The sequence below is a fragment of the Muscardinus avellanarius genome (genome assembly GCF_963383645.1).
Source record: "Muscardinus avellanarius genome assembly, chromosome: 12".
Classification (NCBI taxonomy): Eukaryota; Metazoa; Chordata; class Mammalia; order Rodentia; family Gliridae; genus Muscardinus; species Muscardinus avellanarius.
The window spans coordinates 73634583-73661085 of record NC_137798.1 but is presented as its reverse complement, the minus strand read 5'-3'; the positions used below and the strand labels follow the sequence as shown (position 1 = coordinate 73661085).

The 26503-nt window shown below is 50.2% G+C and overlaps 1 protein-coding gene across 18 annotated transcripts in view; it reads left to right on the top strand.

Moving 5' to 3' along the window:
* Positions 1–26503, top strand: part of ACTN1 (actinin alpha 1) — a gene marked incomplete at both ends in the record, with an annotated part of 102389 nt that overhangs the window by 45970 nt on the left and 29916 nt on the right. For all 18 annotated transcript variants that reach the window (XM_080707314.1, XM_080707313.1, XM_080707312.1 and 15 more), the window contains 5 exons: positions 7541–7655; positions 12980–13099; positions 22638–22724; positions 24472–24559; positions 25089–25167. In XM_080707314.1, the coding sequence (XP_080563440.1) occupies positions 7541–7655; positions 12980–13099; positions 22638–22724; positions 24472–24559; positions 25089–25167 (489 nt within the window). The remainder of the gene's footprint in view (positions 1–7540; positions 7656–12979; positions 13100–22637; positions 22725–24471; positions 24560–25088; positions 25168–26503) is intronic.

Genomic DNA, 26503 nt, shown 5'->3' with positions numbered 1-26503 from the left:
CTCTTTTCCCTAAATAATCCTGTGAAATGAAAAGTCCCTTCTGTTCTACCTCAGAGGTCTGACTTAACAGTAAAGGTATACACCTACAGGCACATTTTCTTTATGTCTGCATAGTTACTTTTTTTTTTAAGTAGGTAACAACAGTACACAGGCACAAAATTCAAAAGAAACAAGAACATTCTGTGAAGAGCAGATGTCTCCCTCCCTCACCTGCGCCTCCTGGCCTCTCTCCATGGAGGCTGACACTATTCCCAGGTCCCTTTGTGTCCCTTCAGGGACATTCTGGCTTCACATTTCAGGGACTGTCAGTAAACCAGTCACAGGCATCTGTTGGGTTGGGAGGGTCAGGAGCTGATGGCCTGGACACTGGTCATGCTTTGATGGTTTCATGTATCGAGATGAAACCATCCCTGGGGAATTTATTGGTCTGCTTGGAAAAGGAATTGTGTGACCCCTGCACAGGCACCGAAGAGGTCCCGGGTGTGCATTTGAGTCCTAAAGGTTTCTGGGCTCCAGCTGTGAGGTTTGGGGTTACAGAGCTGGAAGGAGTTAACTTACTTGAGGTCACATGCCTAGCTGAGCCAGGGCAGGGTCCAGGTTTCCTGACCCCTGTCCTTTGAACAATGGCTCCCCTAGAGTGAACTGGGCTGGCATCCTTGATTCTAGGAGAGGGGAGGATGTGCCTGGGAGAGGTGTGGTTGGCACGTGAGGCCTGTTGGCCTGGGTGGCTCCTCTGTCTTGGCGCTGCTCAGCCAGTCTCATTGGGCTGCAGGTGGACTGCCCTGTTTACTCGACACCTTTGTCAACAGAGGCCTCCTGGTGAGGTCAGTCAAGAGAGGACAGTTTGGATTGTGTGTGGAGAATAAACATCTCAAGGCAGGGCTCTCAAGGAGGTGGAGAGAAGAGGGTGTTTTGAAGCAAGCACACTTGCAGGGCCAGTCACGGGCGCGGGCTCTGTCTGCACGCTCTTGGTTTTTTAGTCATTTTGTCACGTTTGCGTGATGGTATAGTTTGAAACTTGCATATATAATTTTGTATCCTGATTTAAAGTAAAATTAGACATATGCATTTTCCCTTAATAACATAGTTTCAAACCCATCCTTTTGGCCATGTCTATCCCTTTAAGTAAGTAAACCATAATTTACTTAACTAATACCTTATTAATATGATTTAGGGCTATTTCCAATTTTTTCATCTCAAGTAAGGCAGACAAGAATGTTTCCCTGCTTTAAAGCCTTTCTTTACTTAGTGTTATTTACCCAGGACGGAATCCCAGAACTTGATCAGGGCATAGGCTCGTTCTCGTTCATTTCGGCAAGCTGCTTTTCTCTGGAGTATACCAGCTTGAGCCCACCCTAGCAGTGGGAGTCAGCAGAGACTTATTTGGTAAGTGTAATAAGTGGCATATGCTTTCAGCTCACAATCATTTATTTCTTTATTTTTTACTCATATCGTTATTTCTTTAGTTCACAAGGCATGGCAGGATGCGGGACACATCTAATTGTCCCTTCTGAAACTGGTTTCTTGGTTTGTTTTCTGTTAGTGGAGATTGAACCCAGGGGTGCTCTACCACTGAGCTATAGCTACAACTTTTTGTGTGTGTGTGGTACTGGGGATTTAATTCAGGGGCATTTTACCCCTGAGCTACACCCCCAGTTCTATTTTATTTATTATTTATTTATTTATTTATTTATTTATTTATTTATTTATTTATTTGGTGGTACTGGGGGTGGAACCCAGAGGCTTTCTACCTCCGGGCTATACTCCCAGACTTATTTTATATTTTATTTGGAAACAGGGTCTCATTAAGTTACTGAGATCCTCACTGAGTAGCTGAGGCTGGCTTCGAACCTGTGCGATCCTCCTGTCTGAAGTGCAGGGATTACGAGTGTGCGCCACCACGCCCGGCTTATATTTTATTTTGAAAGAGGGTCTTGCTAAGTTGCCGAGAGCCTGTCTAAATTACTGAGGTTGGCCTTGAACCTGCAGTCCTCCTGCTTCAGCCTCCCAAGTACTGAGACTACAGGTGTGCATCATCATGCCCATTGCCCAGATCTTTTTATTTTGAGACAAGGTCTTGCTAAATTGTCCAGGCTGGTCTTAAATTTGGAATCCTCTTGCCTCAGTGTCCTGAGTTGCTAGGATTGCAGGCATATACCCATAGCTAGTTCCCCACCCCATGTTTTTGGAAGGGGGAGGTGTCAATTTCTTAAGTGAAGAATTTCAGTTAAATTAAAAGCCGGGCTGGGCGTGGTGGCGCACGCTTGTAATCCCAGCATTCGTGAGGCTGATACGGGGGATCGCGGTTCGCAGACAGCCTCAGCTACTTAGTGAGGCCCTCTGCAACTCAGTGAGACCCTGTTTCAAAATAAGGAATAAAAAATAGGGCCAGGGGTGTAACTCAGAGGTAGAATGCCCCTGGGTTCCACCCCCTGACCCGCAGAAAAAAAAAAAAAAAAAGAAGCCGGGATCTCTGGCTCCTGTGCCTGGGAGGTGTGGCAGTGAGGGGAGGAGGGGCCGCGCTCTTCCCTAGCTGCTTCCTGCCTGGAGCCCAGGTGGCGTTCTAGGCTCCACCCCGTAGCTCGCACGCACTCACACACTTGCAAGTGCTTCTCTGCGCAAGTGCATCTTGTGCTATGGGCAGAAAAACAGAGAACTGGGGACCGCGTGGAGGCCAGGACTCGCCAGTCCTGCTTTTCTACTGCTTGGCCCTTTTCGTTTGTCCGTTAGACCTCTTTGTGCCGTAGTTTCCTCACCTGTAAAGTGGGGAGGAGGATCATATCCGCCTCAGTGTCATTGTGAAGATGAAAGGAGGCGAAGTGCTCAGCGGGCGTCTAGCCCACTGGAAGTGCTCAATAAATACAGCTGCTGTTTATGCGGTGTGGCAGGTGTACTTGTGTCCTAAGCCAGGTTCTCTGCAGGGGTTGATTTTTGGGTGTCACAGCATTGGGTGGGAGATGTTATTGGCATCTAGTGGGTGGGGGCCGGGGATGCTGGTAAACTCCTAGGATGCATAGGATAGCCACCCACATGGAATTTCCTGACTCCAAACTCCAAATGTACTGAGGTTGAGATACCCTACTTAGATACAGAAGGATATGGCGCTCGGTCTGATTGAACTCTTCAGATAGTACTGTCATCTGGCATTTTCAAGGGCTGCCTGGGCTCTCATAGCATCAGAATCAGGGACTGCACTCATTACAATCCCCTAGGGCTGCTGGAATCCCTGCCCCAGCCCCTTCACCAAGCCCTCCTGTTTGAATGGGTAATATGGCTACACATCTGGCTTCGGGTCTGTTCTTCTGTATTTACGTATGTATGTATTTATGTGTTTATTTATTTGTGGTGCTGGGGGTTGAGCCCAGGGGCATCTACCTCTGAGCTATACCCCCAGCCCCATTTTATGCTTATTTTGAAACAAGGTCTTGCTAGTTGCTGAGAGTCTCACAAAGGTGCTGAGGCTGTGCTCAAACCTGTGATCCTCCTGGCTCCGCCTCCCAAGTGCTGGGACTGCAGGTATGGACCACCGTGCCTGGCCCGGGGGTCTGTTCTTTTGTGTTGAGCTCTGACCCTCCCCGAGCTCTTGTCCTTCATCATCGTAATGGCAGCTGCCTCGTATTGAGGCCTTGTGTGGGTGAGCGTGCTTATTAGCACTTCACACGCGCTGCTGCGTCGATCCTCATGGCCCGCGAGGACATCTGGTTGGCGTTTTCACCTCACAGTGACCTGGCAGTGACACCATGAGAGTCAGCCTGCCTGTGTTACCATGTAAAGCCTTACCCAGGCTAGGGGGTACAGGTGCACACCTGTAATTCCAGTACTTGGGAAGCGAAGAGGAGGATCACGTGTTTTAGGCCAGCCTTGGCACCTTAGTGAGATCCTGTTTCAAAAATAAAAAAGAAAAGGGGCTGGAAGTGTAACTTGGAAATAGAAAACCCTTGGGTTCAGTCCCAAGCACCCCCCCAAAAAAAAACACCCACAAAACTAACTTGTCCTTGGTCCTGCTGTTCAGCACCCACCTGTGCCTGCACTTGCAATGCTTGTCCTGGGGCACAGAAGCAGGAGGGGCTGGATTCAGAGGTCTGCTGTGAACACACTCCCTCTGGTCCGTGTGTCCGTTGTTGAGCAAGGCTCGATGTTGTTGAGATGTGTTCACAGTGTGAACGTGCAGCATGGTGACTCTAGCTGTTGTGATAGTGGTGACAGGCATTACTGAGAGTCGCGGCAGCCCGGGCTCCTCTCCCGCGTGTAGAGTGGACTCATGCCGTTACTGCCCATCCTCCTGATGGCAGAGCCAGGCCAGGTCACTGGCCCAAGGCCAGAGACTTGGATCCGTGTGCTCTTTTCAGTGATGGCTTCCTTTCAGTCCCAGGGACTCTTGCCCTGTGAGTCCTCTCCTGTTAACCATGAGCACCAGCTGCGGGAGAGTCCTCAGACACAGGAGCTGCCATCTTGGAGGGTGGGCCCTGGGCAGGGAGTTTACAGAGAAGTGAGCTCCTAGGCCCAGCTATGGGGGAGTTTTGGGGGAGCGTGCTCTTTCCTTTCTACCTTTTATCAAATACTCACTAAATGCAGGCTCTCTATCAATAGTCCTCAGTTCATCCTCTTGGCTTCTATGAAGGGCGGTGTCTTTTCATTTTACTGTAGAGGGAACTGAAGTTGAGGGAGGTTAATCTGAAGGTTATAGCCAGTAAATAGTGGGCCTGAGAATTGACCCCTGCAAGTGCGGGTTCTTAACCACCGGGTTATTGCCTCCATTTCTTCCCCGTGCCTGAAATTCCCGGGGTGCTGCTTGCTGGAGAACTTGCCTATCTAGGAGGCACCCCAGGCCCCCTTCCTGGCGCAGCCTGTGGGGCCCAGGGCCTAGAGTGCGGGGTGGGGCTGTGCTCAGCTCAGTTCTCCAGGAGCCCTGAGCAAACACAGGTGTGCGCCCTGCAGCTTCCCCAGGAAGCGGAGTTGGAGCTGGCTGCTTTCAACAGCTCTTTCCTCTTTCACAAGCATGTCTTTTTACAAAAGCAGCCTCTTCCTCCTTCCTCGCACTCCCCGCCCACCCGCTCAGGACCTGGTTAGTAAACAGGGAGATTTCACAGCCCCCAGCTGGGCAGTACAGGGCAGTTCCCACTAGGACCTAGTCCCATTGGGCCTGAAACTGTCCTTGAAGTCCCTGGGCAGACATTTTCCCTCAGGGTGGTAGAAAACCCTTGGCTGAGGGCGGATGTGGTCCTGGAAAGGTGATCAGAACAAGATATTGGGAGGTGCAGGATGGTGATCAATGGACCCCACCCCAGCAACCATTGCAAACGACATATATTGTGATGCTGGGGACAAGTGACATTTGGACGGGTGATGGCTGGGAGAGAATTTGCAAAATAATAAATTGTATTTATCTTAAAGATTTAAAAATCCTTCATTATTTTTACACCAACAAAAAAAGGTAACAAGCCAGGTGTGGTGGCATGTACCTGTAATCCCAATACTTGGAGGTTGAGACAGGACGATTGTAGGTTTGAGGACAGCTTTAATAGCCTAATGAGACCACTTCAAGATAAAAATTAAAAAGGGCTGTGGGTGTAGCTCAGTGGTAGAACATCCCTGGGTTCAATCCGTAGTTACTCATGTACACACACACACACGCACACACACACACACACACAATGAAAATACAGGCTGAGGGCCCTGCCAGGCTTGCAGAGTTGGCGTTAGAGAAGGGGCACCCAGGGCATACTGCCATCATGTAGACTGTCCACTGAGCTGGCCTCATATCCAGATGGCCCCCAGAGCACCATTTGTCCCGCCACTCCCTGCCCAGATCATCCAGCATCAGCACAGATGCGGTGGGTCTCCAGGACCCTCCAGTTCTGCATCATTTTCTCACCTGCCCAGCTTTTATACCCAGCTGAGTGTTGCCCGAGGGCAGGGATTGTGCTGGTTCCTTTGCTGCTGCAGCCCTGACTCTGCCCTGAGGCTCTGGGATACAGAGGTACCCTCCAGAGCCCGTGGCCAGGGGGAGCAAGCGTTCCTTCCTTCAGGAGCTCCCAGTCTGGGGCGTGAGGCCGACACATGGCCAGGCAGTGATGGAGTAATGAAGGGTGCCGTGGGCTTTGCACCCAACCCAGGCAGGACTTGAAAGATGAATGTAGCTAGCTACATTCAGACTGAGGAAACAGTAGATGGCTTTTATCCATCCCAATCTATGTGCCAGTTTTCCTAAAGTTTTGGGGTAGCACACCCCTCTGTCATGGAAGAGCCTGGTCTACAGCGTGCAGGTATGTTTGCAAGGAGAGAGGTAGTACCTTGTGTTGTTAAGTTGCTAGTGAGACCTGATTGAAAGGTGAGGTCCAAAGTTGGGTGTTATAATGCTGTCCTTCTCCACTTCTCCCATCTCTTTGGACCCCTTCTTCCTGTTCACAGACTCTTCAACTTTTGCTTGTAAATCTGGGCATCCATTTTTTTTCTCCTAGTCCCCCTGGTGTGGTGTTTCTCCTTCCCCCATCCACTGATTGGCACTTTACTTTGGAGTTCCTGGGCGTGGAGGAAGTGGAGGGAGGGCATGCCTCTGGAGACCTTCCCTAGGAGGAAGGATACACCTTACATTTTCAAGAAGCACCTCACTGTTCAGCTTTGAACTTGCAGGCAGTGGGAAGAAAGCTGAGTGGCCCTGTCATGGGGTGATCTGAAATTGGCTTCTGACCCCCATGTAGTTAAGAGTGTCATTTGGTGCTTAAAAGTCTGGCATTGGCAAAGAATGGGGTGGCAAAAGCAGGAGAGCTCTTCTTGCTGGTTGCTATCAGCGGTGACAGCTGGCCCAGGTTTTAGATGCACAGGTGAAATTGAAGCTCATGTTTTTTTGTTGCTCATGTTTCTTGTTTGAGCCACCAGGTGGTGCTATCAGCATAGGACAGCTTGGTGACCCTCCTGATGGTGATCTGCTTATTTGAGAAGTAGCTGCAAAGTTGATAGTTTTTGTGTTTAATCTTATGTTTCTCTTTTATGGAATTTTTGCTCATGTTTTTGTGACTTAAGATACTTCCCAAAACACTGACACCATGCCTCTGAAGTCTCTCTCTAGTAAAACTTACTAAACCTTTTCCTTCGCACCCAGAGGAAGTTGGGCTTCATAGGTCACGTCTGGGTTATTGTGACTTAAAAACTGTGAAGGTTGAAGCCAGTTTACATGAGAGGGAAATTTCTAGGAATTGGATTGTGGTGGCAGTTCTAGAGGTGGGTGGGGCAGTATTTCTGGAAGAGCGGTAGAGGGTAACTGCTTCACTTGACCTGGCTGTGGGTCTGGAGGGTGTCTTGGCCACGGTCCTACTTGGTGGGTAAGGTAAAGTAGACCAGACAGAACAATGATGCAGAATCTCCTGAGTGGTATCCTCTCTCCCTAGCCCTGTTAGATGTCTTGTCTAACGAGGGTGACAACCCCAGTCTGCCCAGGACCTTGTGCAGACCAGCTGGCACAGCGGCGTGAGGCACAGGGGTCATGGGGGCCTTTGAGTGGTGGAGGGGCCTGACCGCTTGCTGTCTTCCCTTTGCCCAGACGTTCACAGCATGGTGCAACTCCCACCTCCGGAAGGCGGGGACGCAGATCGAGAACATCGAGGAGGACTTCCGGGACGGCCTGAAGCTCATGCTGCTGCTAGAGGTCATCTCAGGTGAGCTGCCCAGCCCGCTGCTGGCTCTGACCACGTCCTTGCTGGCTCTGGGCCTCTTCAACCAGGCTGGGGGTGATGTGCTGGATTCCGACCACGAGACCAGGTCTGGATTCTGGTTCTGCCACTGACCATCGGGACCGGCGTGGACAGGTCACTTGGCTTTTCCTTTTCCACATCCTCAATCACAAAAGTAGGGGTTTTGAAGGATGGTCCCTGAGGTTCCTTCTCTTCCTGATTGCCAGGATTCTGTGGCTAAGCATGTCACCCTGGGGACTGTCCCCAAGCCGTGTCTCCACGGCTGCTTAGCAGCAGTGTCCAGGTAACCCCAGGCCATTGCACTGTCCCCATGTTGTGCAGGTGTCTGGAGGGACAGCTCCGCTTGTGTGCACATCTCAGCTTTCTTGTGGATACCTCTCCTCACAACCCCTTAGAGGTTAGTGGCCCCTGAGAGTGTCGTTTTGGTTCCTATACTGGGCAGTCTTAGCCACCCTCTTCAGCCATCCCATCCTTCATGTCAGCGAGCCTTAATCTTAGCCAAGACCTCTCCTCTCTCGTGAGCCCTCTCTTAAATACTGAATCTAGTTGGGCATATTGGTCTGCCATTGCTATAACTATATATATAAGATTAGATATTTTGTAAAGAAAAGAGGTTTAGTTGGGTGTGGCAGCGCATGCTTATAATCCCAGCATTCGGGAGGCTGAGACCTGAGGATCACAGTTCGTAGACAGCCTCAGCTACTTAGAGAGGCCCTCCGCAACTCAGTGAGATCCTGTTTCAAAATAAAGAATAAAAAATTGGGCAGGGGTGTAGCTCAGAGGTCAAATGCCTCTAGGTTCCATCCCCAGACCCGAAAAAAAAAAAAAAAAAGAGAGATTTAGTTGACTCTCAGTTTTGGAGGCTGAAAGTCCAAGTTGAGTTCAATCAGTTCAGCTGGCAAAGGCTCCTTTGGCTCCATCTTATCAAGGTAGATGGCATCATAGAGGAGAGAAGTCACGTGGCAAAGACAGGATGCCAGAGCGTGTGGCGCATGTGGAGGGGTTGCGCTCACAGTAACTTGCTTTTGACAACTAACTTGAGCTCTGTAAGAACTACACTAATTCCTTCTGAGGGCACACCCCCAGCGTGTGCCCAACTCTTAAAGGTCCCACCACCTCTTAACATGACCTCAGTGGGGGCCAAGCCCCCAGGCACTTGAGCTCTTGGGAACAAACCACACCCAAACCCCAGCATTGGGTATCTCTGCCCAGGTGCCCCACAGTGGTCCAAGGCCATGCGGGGCACTCTCAGTGCCCCCTTTCCCCAGCCCTGTTCATCTTGGCCTCAGCCTGCTCTGGGATAGGTGGCTCCTCTTTTGCTCCGTTCCCACTTGGCCGTCACAGTCCATCGTCCGTTTCCTCCTCCGAGAATCTATGCTTAGCCAGATGCTGACACATTGGCCAGTGGCAGCTGAGGCCCCAGGCCCCCTCCTCTCCCTCTGCAGTTCCTCCCTGTTCCACAGCTGCAGCCCAAATATGGTCAGGCAGTTCCCTGGTCCACAGCCCGAGGCCACATTCCTCAGCATCGCTCTCTCCGCATCCTTTGCAGCAGCTGGCACCTCCTTCCCTTCCAGTAAACTCTTCCCAAAAAGGTAGCAGAGCTCAGCCCCAGGCAGCCACTGTGTGCTCAGTGCACCGCCGAGGGCCCACGCTCGCTTTCTCTTTCTTTCCCTCCTTTTCTTCCTTCCTCTCTTCCTTCTCCTGTCCTTTCTTTGTTTTTATACTTTCTTTTCAGATAAAACTTGTGCGCACTGTGTGTTAAAATATATACAACACACACTTTACCATTTTAGCCATTTTTAAGTGTGTTACTCTTTATTGGCATTAAGTCCATTCATGCTGTTTTGTAGCTGGCCCCACCGCCCACTCCAGAGCCTTTGCATGGCCCAGATGGAAGCCCTGGCCTCATTAAACACCAGCTCCCCGCTCTTCTTCCCTCAGCCCCCAGCAACCGCTGTTTTCCTTTCTGTCTCTGAATTCCACTACTCTAGGAGTCTCAGACAAGTGGAGTCACACTGTGTTTGTCCTCCTGTGGCTGGCTTATGACGCCGAGTGTCATGTCCTTAAGGGTCACTCGGGTTGTAGGATATGCTAGAATTTCCTTCTTGTTTAAGGCTAAATAATATTATCTTGGATGTATTACATTTTGTTTATACATCTGCTGGTGAACCCTTGGGTCATTTCTGCCTTTAGGCTTTTGTGAAGACCCCCCCTCAGCTTTCTCCCGCTGCTATGGAACTGAGCATAGAAATACAGGCATTCAACCCAGGGGCATTCGACCTCCAAGCTACACCCCTAGCCCTATATTGTAGTCTTTTTTGTAATTTATTTATTTATTTATTTATTTTTTGGTGGTACTGGGGGTGGAACCCAGAGGCTTTCTACCTCTGGGCTATACTCCAGACCAATTTTATATTTTATTTGGAAACAGAGTCTCACTAAGTTGCTGAGAGCCTCACTCAGTAGCTGAGGCTGTTTTCGAACCTGTGTGATCTTCCTGTCTCAGCCTCCCAAGGGCAGAGATTACAAGCGTGCGCCACCACACCCGACTTTCTCACTGAGTTGCAATGGGCCTCAGTAAGTAATTGGGACTGTCCACGAACTGCAATCTTCTGGTGTCTGCTTCCCAATGTTGGGATTATGAGTGTGTGCCACTATGCCTGGCTGTATTCAACTCTTTTGGTTAGATTCCCAGAAATAGAATTGCTGGATCATATGTTAATTCTGTGTTTCATTTTTAAGGAACCACCAGAGTGTTATGTTTTGCCTTCTTTTTTTTTTTTTTTTTTTTTTTTTTTTTTTTGTGGATCTGGGAATGGAACCCAGGGGCATTTGACCTCTGAGCTACATCCCCTACCCTATTTTTTTTTTTTTTTTAAATTCTTGATTTTGAAACAGGGTCTCACTAAGTTGCAGAGGACCTCACTAAGTAGTTGAGGCTGTCTGAGAACCGCGATCTTCTGGTCTTAGCCTCTCTCCTGCATGCTGGGATCACAAGCGTGCGCCACCACGCCCAGCTTGTCCTTTCCTAACTCCTCCCCAACTGAAAACCAGCCAGCCCACCTGGCATTACCCTTCATTTCACGGCTCGGCCTGGGGATTTCCTCCAGGAAGGCTTCCCTGACCTCTCCCCCTAGCACTTATGATATCCCACAGTTCTCTATTTTGTCTTTTACCAAGTGGTCTAATCTTTTCGGGCTCACTTATTTTCTTTCCCATTCCATACTGAGCTCCTTGGAGCAAGCACTGTCTCATTTCTGTGTCCCAGGTGCTTCGAACTATCTATAGCAGGCAGGTGACACCCCAGAAATATTAAGGTGCCCTGAACTGGGCTAGGGTGCACCCCCAGCATGTCACTGAACAGGCCTGGCCTGCACCCTGGGGTGCCTGCAGGCTCTGTGGAGCGTGCGTGTCTCCCAGGGCTGGGACTGTCTGGCGTAGTGACACGTTGTCTTCCCTCCTGAGCTTTGGCTGCAGGAACGAGGACAAGGAAGGGGGCTGCCTGTGCAGGCGCTCAAAGGGTGGCCCCTGGATTGCTCGCACCAGAACCGGCAGAGCTGCTTGCTAAAATGCAGGGTCCCGGGCAGACCCCAGCCCAGACCTCCTACATGGAAACCTGGGGGCGGGCCAGACATGGAGCAGCCAGCTCTCCTGGTGATTTTGTACTGGGCCTGGGAGGCCTTTCCCACCCTCCCACACTTAACCCTCCTCCTCGCCTTCGGCGTTTCTCCTGGTGGGCACAGCCTGAGTGGCAGGACCTCAGGGCTGGGGTGCCTCCTTGGGGTGGCTGTGGGGAGGGAGCCCTGGGGTGCCTTCCCCCAGCAGGCCATGGCAAGGGACGATGCTGGGCAGTCGCCCTGTTAGTCACCTCTCAGCAGGAGGCCACGGGTGGGGCTTACAGTTTCCACATCCTTTTTTGAGGGCCCTGGATACCATCTGTCCCGGGGTTGAAGTGCTCTTTGTGGGGCATGTGAAGAAGCTCCTCTACCCCATTCCCCCGTTCAGAAGCCAGAGGAGAAGCTTTGTTGTGGAGAGTGGAGGGTTGACTTGAAACTGAGTGGTGATCACAGGGAGGCGGGAGGCGGTATAAGAGGTGCTCACAAGGGACGGAGTCCTACGCCAGGGGACTTTTTCCAAACACCCCCCTCACTGGGTAAAACAGCCCTTTGCACAAGCAGTTCCTTCTGCCTCAGTCACTGTGCCTTGCAGTGTTTGCCTGGCTGCAAAACTCAGGCCTTCCCTGCTCATTCCTTCTCCTCCTCCTCCTCCTCCTCCTTCTCCTCTTTGAGAGAGCACGGGTCCTTCTTGGTATTGTTCCACTGGATGTATTTATTTGTGTTTCTTTCTTTAAGGCCCGCCTTTCCTTTTGGACATAACTACCTAAAGGCAGGCAGCTGTTTTGCTCACCCCCATATTCCCAGCACCCTGCCCTATTGCCTGTGTATCTTAGGGAACGTAATAAAAAGATGTTGAGCCAGGTGTGGTGTTGCACACGTGTAATCCCAGTACTTGGGAGGCTAAGACAAGGGCTTCAGCATTAGACCCTGAACAATCCAACAAGACCCTGTTTAAAAATAAAAAAAAAAAAATAGCCAGGTGTGGCGGTACACACCTATAATCCCAGTACTTGGGAGGCTGAGACAGGAGGATCGCAGGTTCAAGGCCAGCATCCACAACTTAGCAAGACCCTGTTTTAAAACAAAAAAGTAAAAAAGGGCTGGAAGTATAGTTCAGAGATAGAATTTTCCTGAACTATATTTGCACAACAAATCAAACAAAATAAAAAGAGCTGGAGGTATAGTTGGAGGTAGAATGCCCCTGGGTTTAACCCCCAATACCAAAAAAAGTTGAGAGAAAGTGCACAGATTTTATTTTATTTTATTTTTTTGGTGGTCCTGGGAATGGAGCCCAGGGGCTTTCTACCTCCAGGCTACACCCCAGCCCTCTTTTATAATTGTTTGGAAACAGAGTCTCACTAAGTTGCTGAGAGCCTCACTAAGTAGCTGAGGCTGGCTTCGAACCTCTGCGATCCTCCTGTTTCAGCCTTCCTAGCTCCGGGATTACAAGCGTGCGCCACCACGCCCGGCTCAAGTGCACAGGTTTTGATCTGAGAGGTGGAAGGAGAGCAGGAGCGCGGTGGACGCCACCACCCCAGGTCTCCCAGAGCTTATGAGGCACATGTGCCCTCACATTTCTCAGTTCTGCAGTTCCTTGGGTCGAGGGTGTTGCATAGCCCTGGCTCCAGGGAAGTGCATCTCATCCCTTTTCTTCCCTCTTGACCCAATCAGGCGAGCGCTTGGCCAAGCCAGAGAGGGGCAAGATGCGGGTCCACAAGATCTCCAATGTCAACAAGGCCCTGGACTTCATAGCCAGCAAAGGGGTCAAACTGGTGTCCATCGGCGCTGAAGGTGAGTGAGGCCCGCCATCTGCCGGGGTCCTGATGTCCCAATGCACCCTGGTTTCCACGGCCTCTTCTGTCTTGGGAGATTGGGAATGGGTCTCCCAGAACCTCCATCTGGTCAGCCCTAAGGGTCTTCCTGTAAGACCAGTCTTGCCTTCCGGTCTCAACTCCCCACCCCCTATGCCACAGACCCCCCTCTCCCCTCACACACAGGCTGCACTGAGCTTTGCTGCCTGGGAGCACTCTGCAGTTGTGGGGAGGATGATGGGGGACCCCTGAGGCTCCATGGTCTCGGGAGACTGCTATTCCCAAAGCCACATTTTAAATGGCATTTCCCTGCAGTATGTATGGCTTCTTGGTTCTTTTCCCATCACTTTGAAAAAAAAATTTTCCCCCAAGCAGTTGAAACCACTATTAGCATGTCCTTAGTAACTGAAAGGAGGTGGCACTCTCGGGTGTGCACCGTAGTGGCTTTGTGGGATTCGGGGTAGGTCGAGGCAGTTATAATAGTCTAACTAGGCCAGGCGTGGTGGCGCACGCTTGTAATCCCCGTGCTTGGGAGGCAGAGACAGGAGGATCGCGCAGGTTCGAAGCCAGCTGTGCGCGCTGGTTTAGGAGACCCTGTTTCCAAAAAATGTAAAAATAGGTCTGGGAGTGTAGCCCGGAGGTAGAAGGGCTTCCAGGAACCCCAGTACCACACACACACACACACAAAAAGTCTAACTAGTTGGGCATTGGTGGCGCAGACTTGTAATCCCAGTACTTGGTAGGCCGAGACAGGAGAATAACAGGTTTGAGGCCAGCCTTAGCAACTTGGCAAGGCCCTCAACAAATTAGCAAGACTGTTTCATAAGAAAATACAAAAGGGCTGAGGGCATAGCTCAGAGATAGAATGACCCTGGGTTCAATATCCAGTATTAAAAAAACGTATTCTAACTGGGCGTGGTGGCGCACACTTGTAATCCCCTCACTTGGCAGGCGGAGACAAGAGGATTGCACAGGTTCGAAGCCAGCCTCAGCTACTGAGTGAGGCTCTCGGCAACTTAGTGAGATCCCGTTTCCAAATAAAAAATGTAAAATAGGTCTGGGAGTATAGCCCAGAGGTAGAAAGCCTCTAGGTTCCACTCCCAGTACCACCAAACAAACAAAACAACAACAAAAAAACGTATTCTAACCAGGCTCCTGCAGTAATATGACCCAAGGACTCAGCAAGTATTTATTAGGCAACAACTACATAATGCCAGAGATCTAAAGATGGATATGACAGCCTCATTCATTCATTCATTCATTCATTCAGGATATAGCCACAGCCACTAGTACTGAACTAAAATTCTGTCAAAGCCCTTCAACCAGCAGTCCGTGAGATCCTCACAGTGACCCCATAAAGATTATATATCCCCATTGTACAATGATAAGGCATGTTTACAGAGATCACATTACTTGCTCAAGGCTACATCCTCACCGGCCAAGCCAGAGCATTCTGCCTGGCTTCAGAAAAGTGTCCCCATCCCGAAGAGTGGCCTGTCCTTGGAAGGTGGTGGTCTGGTCCTGGTGAATTCACAGGAGCGGGGCTCTTCTCTGGATGAGGTGTGGAGCCCCTTCCTTCTGGAAATGGAGGGATTTTGTGCCGACTCAGCAAGTCGAGGAGCTTTCAGACAGGCCAGCGGGCTGCAGCGCGTGGGGCAGGTCTGGCTGACACAGCTTTGTAAATATTGGCACTCAGCCATGCCCGCTTGCTTATGTATCATCTGTGGCCGCTTTTGGGCCACAGTGGCAGAGTTCAGTAGTTGCTACAGAGACTGTATGGCCAACAGAGCAAAAATATTTCCTATCAGGCCCTTTACAGGAGCCGCTTGCCAGCCCTGGCCTTATCCGGCCTTTGGTGGATGGTTGAGGCGGCGGCCGGCCATGCTGTGTGGCCGCCAGCACGCCTGTAGCTGTTAGCTCCTCGAGGACAGAGGCCATGTCTTCTGCATCCTGTGGCCCCGGCTCCTGTTGCTGTGATGCACACAGTAGGTGCTCAATAATCAGAGCACTTACACATAACTGAATGCTTTGTGATTGGGAAAATACTCTCTATCACTTAATAAGGAGAATTAGCTTTATTAGGGAGAAAGAGATACTTAGCAGAAATTGGTCCAGCTAACCAGACATGAGAAGCCAAGAAAAAGCCGCTCAGTGGTCTGGTGCCAGTTGAGATGCCCACTGGGGCAGGGAGGGAGATGTGTGTGAGACGGGCTGGGATGAGCTGCAGGGATGGGTGGGGACTGAGGTGACCTGGAGAGGACTTGTCTTGTTCAGCAGGGCAGGCACCACTGACATCTAACCAGTTGTTACTGTGTAGTAGCACAGGTACAGCACTGCAGGATTTTCTGATTTTTTTCGAAAGAAGCCAGAAATCTGGATTTCTAGAAAGGAGGTTTTTCTTTTCAAAGTGTGTCAAAGAGAAGGGGCCAGAGGGGGAGGTGGAGTACAGGGGCAGTGCCTGTACCTGGCCAGGAGGGTGCGTCCCACGGATCATCTCCCTCCATCAGTCACACAGCTCGTGTGATGGGCAGGCCCAGCCACATTGTATAGTTAAGGAAAAAGAGGCTCAGAAATGTTGCTAGAGAAGAAGGGTGTAGTCAGCTGCGCCCAGGCTCTGACCCAGAGAGCTTGTCTGTGGCAGAGCCGGGTTAAACCCAGGCAGGCGGGCTCCTGACTGAGGTCTTAACACATCTGGCACTATAGGCCATCGCTGCATCCCCATGGGGGCCCAGGACCAATCACAGGGGAGGAGCTAAGTCATGCCGTAGTGTCTGGACTCCAGTCTCACTGCCTCTCCTGTGCTGCAGAAGTCCCCTCCCTGGCCCACCTCCAGGACTTTTTTTTTCTCCCCCAGTGGAACTGGTAATTGAACTCAGGGAGGTATTCTACTAAGCTGCTGAGGCTGGTCCCAAACCTATGTACTCCCATCTCAACTTCCTAAGTACTAGGAATATGAGGGTGCATCACCACACCTGGCTTTAATTTTTTTTTTGAAACAGAGTCTATAAATTGCTGAGGCTCTCACTAAATTATCGAGGCTGTTCTCGAATCTGTGATCCCCCTGCCTCAGCCTCCCAAGCACTGGGATTCCAGGTGTGTACCACCATGCCAGGCTTTCAGTTCTCTTAATACAGGCCTAAAGCAAGATATTCTTTATCTTCTCATTGGGCTGGGGAGCCTATGTGTTCAGCCCAGGCTTCCTGGTTTTAAGTGATCCACCCGTTTCAAGTTGAGCAGGAGGATCATGCTGGAATGGCTGTTCTGCTGGGGCAGGAAATTAGATGAGCCGCCCTGTGGGTTTTGGTTTTTAATAAAATGGGGTTCATTGTCGTGGATGAAGTTGAAGACAGTGGCTCAGATCCCTGGAAGGAGCTCTCCTGGGGCCGTGTGGGGACATGGTTGGCTGTCCTGATGGAGAAGTGTCACAGGCTGCCGAGGCTGTGCGTAGGGATGGGAGAGGGGGCCACCAGGATTTGAAGGATTATCATGTGGTACAAGGATGAGGCGCTCTGGCTGACTCTAAAGGGCTGAACCAGGCCTGGAATGAGACCCTGTGGGCAGGCCCACTCTGGACAACATGCAGAACCTTAGAGAATAGAGCCACTGCTCCAAGAAGGGTATCTGGCCCCTGGCCCCGAAGATGTCCTAATGGAGGCTGGAGGCAGAGTACTTCCATCCCCCAAGCAGGGGTTAGAATAGATCTAGACTCATGGGGTTGAGACTAGGTCTGGGTGAAAGGCTGAGGCTTAATAGTGTGGGAGTGGTGACAAAGAAGGCATTTTGTTTTAAGATCTTTGGGCAAAATAGGGCATGGTAGCCCATGCCTGTAATCCTAGTACTTGAGAGGCTGAGACAGGAAGGTTGCAGGCTTGAGGATAGCCTCAGCAATGTAGTGAGACTCTCAGTAAACTAGTGACTTCTTGGGAGGCCGAGACAGGAGCATCACAGGTTTACAGCCAGCCTCAGCAACTTTTGAGGCCCTCTGCAACTTAGTGAGGCCCTGTTTCAAAGTAAAGAGTACAAAACAGGGCTAAGGAGGTAGCTTGGAGGTAGAATGCCTCTGGGTTCAATCCCTAGTACTGCAAAAAATAAATAAATAAATAAAAAGAAAGAAAGGAAGGGAAGCAGGCGGGCAGGCTGTGGGTATATAGCTTGGAAGTGGAATGCTTCTGGGGTCAATCCCTAGCCCCACCAAAAAAAAAAAAACTTTGGGCAGGGAACATTTAATGGCCCAGGTGCTGAGTCTGGGAGTGGTCTCCATGATATGGCATCATGGAGGGGGCAGTAGGTCCAGGAGCCAAAGTGTTGGCCTGGGAGGTAGTAGCCCCTGGGATTCTAGTTTCCATCATGGTTTTTTTTTTTTTTTTTCTCTCAGTTCTTTCATTCTGTTCTCTTAGCATGGGCAGATGACTCTGTCCTTGGGGAAGGGGTTGGGAGAAGGGCAGGTTCCCAGTAAACCAGATGTGAGCAGCTTTGTAGCTTCCTATAGACCAGGAATGATAGATACATGCCACTGGTTCTTTACGATAGACATTGTTAAGCATGCACCATGATTTTTTCTTGTTGAGGCTGGCCTTGAGCCTAAGATCTGCCTGTCTCAGTCTCCCAAGTACTAGATTATTTTTCCCCCCCTATGGCACTTGGTTGTAGCCTTGGAACTGTGTTGGGCCCAGCCTTCCAAACAGACCCATCACCTAAAGCTGCCTGTCTCTGCTGCAAACAGAGGTGCCTGGGAGGGGCAGGGGTTGGGTAGGAGAGCCTTTGGGGAGGCTCACACTGTGAGGGTGGGGCCAGAGTGAGGCGGGAACTGGGCCGGGGTGGTGCAGGGACTTTTAATTGAACCTTCCTCGCTCTCTCTCTGCTCATCCCTGGTGGCTCTTATTTTCTGGAGTGAAACTGCTTCTTTGCTATGAATGAGATTTCAGTGAGCAAAAATCCCTGAGGGGCCCTGGAGAAGGAGGAACTGAATAATTAAGACTCAGAACAGGAGCTGCCTGCCTCCACGAGGGCTGGGGAGGGCAGGTCTGCAGGTTGAGGCTTTATTTTCAAGAGTGGGGGCAAGAGGAAGAGATCTCAGAAGGCTGAGCTGCCGGCTCACCACTTATTCTAAGCCTGAAAAAAAAATTCCCCTTATATTTAAAATGTTCTTCATAAAATTTTATTATAAGGATTTTTCCAAGTCATTAAAAACTCATGAATGTCGCGTTGAATGCCTGTTTTAATCTGTGCACAGCTGTACTCCGTTCCACACCTGGGCCCTGCCCCAGGAGAGACTGAGCCCCATGTGCTGGGTGGGGGTGGGGTGGGGGTGGGGAGGCAGACAATAGCCACGGCAGCCCCATGCACCCTCTGCGCACTCCACTGTCACCAGCTCTCGTTCATTCAACAGTGCGAATTGTCCTGGTCAGCACTCTCATTACTCAATAAGCCTGACCACGCACAGCTTAGAGGAAGGACGATTTACTTGCTCAGGTTTGGGAGATTTAGAGACTTAGGCCATGTCAGGCGGGTGTGCGGAGCTCAGGACAAGGCAGCAGGAAGCAGAGAGAGGGGGAGAGCTGGAGGCTCTGGTCCTCCTAGCACGGAGGTCAGGGGTAGAGAAGAGTGAGCAAGGGGAGGAGAGAACCAGAGATGTCCCCAAGGCCACAGCCCCAGGGATCCCTCCTTAGCGGAGGAGCCCTGCTTCCAACGTTGCTACCTTGTTTCCATGAGGACTAGGGGGACATCCTAAATCCAAACCATCACACTAAGTAGGAGAGGGCTTTCTCAGCGCCAGCGACTGCGCTGGGCTTAAGTAATGATGCAAAACAGGAAATCATGACCCTCATGGAACTTATATTCTAGGAGGGAGAGAGAAAAATGGCACATACATTTGACAGAGGGGAAAAGTAAAGGGAGGAGGGGGTCAAGTGGGTGGTCAGAAGTGTCGCTGACGTCAGAGACAAGCCAGTTGGAGATGTTGGAGGGACCGCCGGCCTGGCAGGAAGGAGGGCCGAGGCGATCCGGGCTGCGCAAAGCCACAGGGCTCTTAAGTAGAGGGGGCTGGGATTGGCTCGGTCGCTCTTGGTACCATCACCCGGTGTCCAGTTTGGGGCTGTGAAAATAGGCAAAGAGCAAGTGTATTTAGACAGAAACCTTACTCTGCGTTTTAGGCTCTTGGTCAGGTATAGGTTCCTAGAGATAGGATTTCACTGTCAAAAAACTGAAAAGCTTAAGATGCTTGCTTCCTCTTGCCAATTTAGTTCCCAGCAAGTTTTTTGTTGTTGTTATTGTAGTTTTTGTGGTACTGGGGACTGAACCCAGGGGCTTTCTACCTCTGAGCTACACCCCTATCCTTATTTTTTATCCACTTTGAAATAGGGTCTCACTGAGTTGTGGAGGGCCTCACTCTATCTGAGGCTGTCTGAACCTGGGTCCTCCTTCTCAGCCTCCCAAGTACTGGGATTACAATCGGTGCCACCACACCCAGCTAAGTGTCTTTTTTTTAAAAGCCAATTAGCACATCCAGCTGCAGTGTGATAGACTAGACTCGTGAGCATCCAGGTGTGCATCTCCTTTTTATGGCTTGTTTTAAACTTTGCTAATAAATAGCTGGGAAAATGTTATTTTATTTCTTTGATGGCAAGTGAGATTGAGCATTCCTAGGAATTATCTATTTATATTTTCTGTTTTGTGATGTCTTGTCAGATCTTTTCTGTCTCTATTGAAAGCTTAGACTTTTATCAGTTTATCTTTTGTACCTCTGGATTATACTTCCAGACCTATTTTATATTTTCTTTGGAAACAGGGTCTCACTGAGTTGCTGAGAGCCTCACTAATTAGCTGAGGCTGGCTTCGAACCCGTGCGATCCTCCTGTCTCAGCCTCCCAAGTGTGGGCATTACAAGCCTGCGCCACCACGCCTGGCTCAGTTTATCTTCAAATGATATAGATATAAAACCATTGAGAGTTGGATTTTTGTGTGTGAAGAGGGAGATTGAACCTAAGGGTGCTCTACTGTTGAGCTGTACCCCGGGCCCTTTTTGCTTTTTATTTTGAGACAGACTCTTATTGAATTACCCAGGTTGGCCTTAAACTTGGGCTCCTCCTGCCTCAGCCTCTTGAGTATCTGAGAGTACAGGTTTATGCCACAGCACCCAACATAAAGTGTACTTTTTTTTTGGGTACTGGGGGTGGAACCCAAGGGGATTGTACCTCTCAATTACACCCATCCCTACTTAATTTTAATTTAATTAATTAATTTAAATTTTTGTGGGTCTGAGGATGGAACCCAGGGGCATTTGACCTCTGAGCTACACCCCAGCCCTATTTTTCTTTCTTCTGTGTTTTGTCTCACCAAGTTACAGAGGGCCTCACTAAGTAGCTGAGGCTGTCCGTGAACCGCAATCCTCCTGTCTCAGGCTCCCGAATGCTGGATTACAAGCGTGCGCCACCATGACCGGCTCTTGTTTTTTAAACAAGGTCTTGCTAGGTTGATGCGAATCTTACTACTTGCTGAGGCTGTCCTGTGATCGTTCGGTTGCAGCCTCCCCAGTACTGGGATTATAAGCATGCACCACCATAGTCGGCTAAAGTATACTTTTTAAAATATCAAAGTTTGGCTGGGTGTGATGTTACACACTTGTGTGTCCTAGAGAGGCTGAGACAGGAGGACTGCATATTTGCTGCCAGCCTCAGCAACTTGGCGAGACCCTCCATTAACTTAGACCCTGCTTCAAAATAAAAAAAAAGGGCTGGGGATGTAACTCAGGAGTTGAACGCCCCCTAGGTTCAATCCTCAGTAATGCAAAATAATTAAAATAAACTATCAAAGCTTTGTGAACTGATATGTATATATAATAATAATAACAATAATTATTGTTATTAATGATATTGGTGATTGAACCCAAGGGCATTCTGCCTCTGAGCTATACCCATCCCTTTTTATTTTTTTATTTTATTAATTTATTTATTCTTTTGTGGTACTGGGGATGGAACCCAGGGGCATTCTACCTCTAAGCTACACCCCCAGCCCTATTTTTTATTTTGAAATAGGGTCTCACTGAATTGCAAAGGACCTCACTAAGTAGCTGAGGCTGTCTTCAAACTGTGATCCTCTTGTCTAAGCCTCCTAAAAACTAGGGTTAGGGTGTAGCTCAGAGGTAGAATGCCCCTGGCTTCCATCTCCATTACTGAAACAACAACAACAACAACAACAACAACAAAACTACTTTAATACCTAACTAATGGCATTAGGCTGTTTGAGCCAGTAGACCACTCAAGATGGCAGTTTACGAAACCATGTCACATTTGTGGCTTTCTCTTGCTTGTACTGGCCTTCCAGGTGTGATTGCCCAGAGACTGTCTAGCTCACAGAGCGACCAGAACATCTGTGATGGCGTAGAAACAGCCCTTAACAGCCCTTCCTCCCTGCGGCCTCTCCCTACGCACCACGGTCTCCAAGTGGAATAGCTTATTCCTTCCTTGTGCCCCAAATAGACTTCTTTCCTGGTACCCGTAGTGTTGGTTGAACTACTTGTTTCTGGGGAGAGTGGCGGTCTGGGGATATAACCCAGGGCTTTGTGCGTGCTAAGTACTTTCCCACTGGGCTAAATCACTGGCCCTTGCATTAACTTTTTTTGTGTGGCAATACTGGGGATAGAACCCAGGGGCATTGTACCTCTGAACTACTCCCCCAACCCTATTTTTTAGTCTTTTTTTTTGAAACAGGGTCTCACTGAGTCGTGAAAGGCCTTGCTAAGTAGCTGGGGCTGTCTGCAAACCACAATCCTCCCATCTCAGCCTCCCAAATGCTGGGATTACAAGCATGTGCTACCACGCCCGGCCCTTGCATTAACTTTTAAAAGCCTTCTCTTAGGTCAGGTGCAGTGAGTCACACCTGTAATCCCAGTAATTGGAAGGATGAGACTGTAGGGTCATAGGTTTGAGACTAGCCTCAGCAACTTAGTGAGACCCTGCTTCAAAACAAAAAATAAAGGGCTAGGGGTATAGCTCAAAGGTGAGTGCCCTGGGTTTAGCCCTTAGTATGGGGGGAAAAATATCCTTATATTAGGGGCTATGGTGTAGTTAAGGAGTGAGTGGAGTGTGGGCTTAGTATGTGAGAGGCCCTGGGTCCAAACCCCAGAACCAAATAAAAATAAATTAAAATTTTCCCTTTCAGCCGGGTGTGGTGGTGCAGGCTTGTAATCCCAGCATTTGGGAGGCTGAGATCGGAGGATGGCGGTTCGCGGACAGTCTCAGCTACTTAATGAGGCCCTCCACAACTCAGTGAGACCCTGTTTCAAATTAAAGAATAAAAAATAGGGCAAGGGTGTAGCTTGGAGGTCAAATTCCTCTGGGTTCTGTCCCCAGACCCACCAAAAAAAAAAAAAAAAAAAAAAAAAGTTTTCGCTTTCCTTGGGAAAGAGGCACTCTGTGAGCTTTGCTCCCCAGCGTGGTGCCAGAGTGACGTGGGGGTGCTGGGAGTGTTAATTGTCTTGCCGCCACAGTCCTAACACGTCCAGCTGCTTCTTTCTGTAGAAATCGTGGATGGGAACGTGAAAATGACCCTGGGCATGATCTGGACCATCATCCTTCGCTTTGCCATTCAGGACATCTCTGTGGAAGGTGGGTCCCGCCTCACTTATCCTGTCTGCTCCACGCTCTCTCCTCCCCTAGCTCAGCCAGGAGAACTCCCTCGCCCACAGTGACCCAGGGCCTCTCGTGGGTGTCAGTGTCTCCGGGCATCTGCCTCTCTCCTGGTTGGTACACAGAAGTAAGAACAGTTTAGGATGCTGCTTCCTATAGGTGTTGGGGCCAAAATTTGTGAGATGTAGCACAAGAAGTATTAAGAGGAAAGTGGATAGCAGTAAGCACCTCCATCAAATAGAGAAATTACCAGTAAGTGGCCCGTAGGCCTGTTGGCTCCGGGAAGCTTCCCACTCTGAAAAGACAAGGCTGCCGAGGGGAAGCGTACTGGGGCCCCGCTTGGCTCTTGGATGGGAAAGGATGGCTCCTCCAGGTGTGCAGTGAGTCACACCTGGAGGAGCCAGGAGGGCTGGGGAAGGGGAACTGGACCTTCACTTTGTTCCCACAGCACCCTCTAGTGGCCACTTCACAGTTCTGCAGGGGCCGACAGTGGTCTGGGGCAGTGACCCTTTTAAACTTTTTTTTTTTTGGTGGTACTGGGGGATGGAACCCAGGTGCCTTCTACCTCCAGGCTACACTCCCAGACCCATTTTATATATTTTTTGAAACAGGGTCTCTTAAGCTGTCTTCGAACCTGCGCGATCCCCCTGTCTCAGCCTCCCAAGCGCGGGGATTACAAGTGTGTTCCACCAAGCCCGGCCCTTTTAAACTTTTAATTTCACATTCTAGCACATTTTGAGCTCTGTGTTTGATATACATGTATTTATTTTTGTAATATTTGTGAAGTGTCATACACATGAAAAAATTTAGAGATGAGATGGAGATATTTTTAAAATATTTAAAGCTCGTTTTAATGGCATAGAAGTCTTAAACATTTCTCTTCTTAATTAATTAATTAATTTTTCATTAAGAAACTTCTTAATGAAAACAGTGTGGATGCAATGGAGATCTTGGTTTGACACTTTAATACAGCAGTATGAAGGTTTGAGTTTGGCTTAAGGTGTTAGTGGTAAATCTGTTTTTCTAATAGGCTCTGGATACTTTTTATTCTTTTGAGTAGGCTTTTTATTAGCTTCAATTAAATTGTCCCTTTTTTTTTTTTTTGTACTGGGAATTGAACCAGGGGCATTCTACTTCTGAACTATATACCCCTAGCCCCATTTTTATTTTAAAAAAGGGTCTGTGTTGCTGAGGAGCCCACTAAGTTGCTAAGGCTGGCCTCGGACCTGCAATCCTCTTGTCTCAGCCTCCCAGTTACTAGGATTACAGAGTGTAACACCACTCCTGGCTCTGAAGCCCTATTTTTTAGGTGACGATAGAGCCTGGCTTCCCTCCCACTCCGCAGAAGGCCTGATCCTGTCTGGAGGGTCTTGGTCATTTAGATTTCTCAGACCAACTGAATGCCTCCTTAAAGTGGCTGCCTGACGGAGCCTGCTGACTTAATGTGTATGACCACCATTTCTTTGACTAAAAGGGCATGCGGGAGGTAACTCTGAAGGTCTGAAAGGCTGCTTTCGGTGTATATTGTATCTGCCTTTCTTCCCAGTTTTGTTTTTCTGTTTCTCAACTTTTCATCCTCTGTCAAGGAAGAGACATGAGAGCCGGGCATCTTCCCTCCTTGGCAGCAGCAGGGCTGGAGGCTACAGGTCACGTGGCCTCCAGGAGCCCGTGCCCTACCTCCCTTAGGTCAGCTCTTTGACCCTGCCCCTTGTCCCTTTTCACACAGAGACCTCGGCCAAGGAAGGGCTGCTCTTGTGGTGTCAGAGGAAGACGGCCCCCTACAAGAACGTCAACATCCAGAACTTCCACATCAGGTGGGTGCCGGCTGGTCTCCTGCAGAAGCAGGGCTGCTTCTCAGGAACTCTCAGGGCCCAGGGCTGGGCAGCCCCCACTGTGCAACAGCCGCTGCGGGGAGAAGTTGCTTTTCTGGGAAAAGGGAGCTGCTATCCCTTTGAATTCCCCTCCTGCTCCGTGCAGTGTCTTAGACACAGCCACCGTGGATACACCACTAGTGAATGTTTATGTTACTGGGAAGATCACCAGGGGAATGTTTGGGAAATCCCAGCCCCGGGGTTCCAGACCAGCAGACAAGGCCCGTGGACCATGGTGGGGGGTGGGAGGATGTGGCAGGTGTATGTCTAGTTGCCAGTTCCCTGCAAAGCTTGAGCCTCCAAGCGCCTGGGATCATGTCGGGAAGAACCATCCCTTTCTACCCTGTCTTCTCCTAACAATTGCTCCAAAGAGTTAGGTTTCATTTTGAATAAATGAGGCTCCGCCAGGAGCCCTCGGCTGGTGTGTGGCGGGCCTCACTCACCAGCTCACCCCACCTTCTCTCTCCGGCAGCTGGAAGGACGGCCTCGGCTTCTGTGCCTTGATCCACCGACACCGGCCTGAGCTGATTGACTACGGGAAGCTTCGAAAGGTACTGGGCTCTCCTGACCAGCAGGTGGGGACAGGCTGGGGGAGGGCAGGACAGGGCTGTGCTCTGAGGGCTGCTGGCCTTGTGCACTGGCCAGAGCTCACAGCCCACCAGGAAAACCACCAGAGCTGGGGCAGCAGCATCTTCGGAGTGGCAGGCTGCCAAGTGGCACTTCTCCCTTCTGTGATTTGGGCTCTGTGCAGCTGAGAAGTTACTCATCTGATTTAGCACATTGCCGCCTCGCCCCAGGCCTGTGTGTGGCCCTGCTGGCCGGCTGCCTGTGATCGGGTTGCCTTTGATGCAGCTTGGTTTTTTTGTGCTTCTGGCATGAAGCTGTTGGGTGACTTTCCCGTGGGTGGGTGGGGGGGTGATGGGCAGGTGAGGGCTGTTTCTAGCCCCATGGTGGCTCTCGGTGGCACTTGGTGAGGCCCGTCCTAGACCTTGCTGACTGTACACTGCCTGTCTCTTAGCTCATCTGAGGGCCAGAAACAGGTCACGAGCATCTTGGGAGAGGCCACCTTTGGGGCCTCCCCAGACCCTGGCTGGCAGTCTGGGATGGAATTGGAGTTGGAATGTCACTTGCTCCAATCTCTTGTCAAGGGGAGCATCTAGGAGCAATGGCATCATGTCTCTCCTCTTCACCTTAACATCTGGAGGGCACAGGTTCCATAGAGACCCAGCCAAGCAAGGCTTGGGGTTGCCCTGGCAACGCATGGTAGAGGCAGGCTCTCCATTTTGTCATTGAGCAAACTACCTTAAAAGAGGATTTGGTTGGGCGTGGTGGCGCACGCTTGTAATCTCAGCATTCGGGAGGCTGAGACAGGAGGATCGCAGTTCATGGACAGCTTCAGCTACTTAGGCCCTCTGCAACTCAGTGAGACCCTGTTTCAAATAAAGAATTAAAAAAAGGGCTGAGGGAGTAGCTCAGAGGTGGAATGCCCCTGGGTTCCATCCCCAGTACTAGAAAACAACAACAAGAAAAAAAACCTCCTAATTCAACTCTTGAGTTACGAATGGGGAAACTGAGTCCAGGCCACTTACCCATGGAATCCCTCTGGCTGATGGCAGAATTAAAACCAGAAGCCTGGATGGATGGCATCCTGCTCCCAGAATGCATTTCCTGGAAATTCTTTCCTCCCCCGATGTGGGTTGCAAGCCAATATTCTTCACCCCATTTCTCTGACAGACTGAAGCTAAAGGGGGAAAGAATGTTTTACCCCCAGCCAGGGATGCCTGGGGCTAAGGCCATGCTTTCCCACCCAGACCTGTGCTCCGAGCACGGCGTCTGGGAGGGGCCGGCAGGAAGTCCCCTCTGCCCCTGACTTTGGTGGCCACCCAG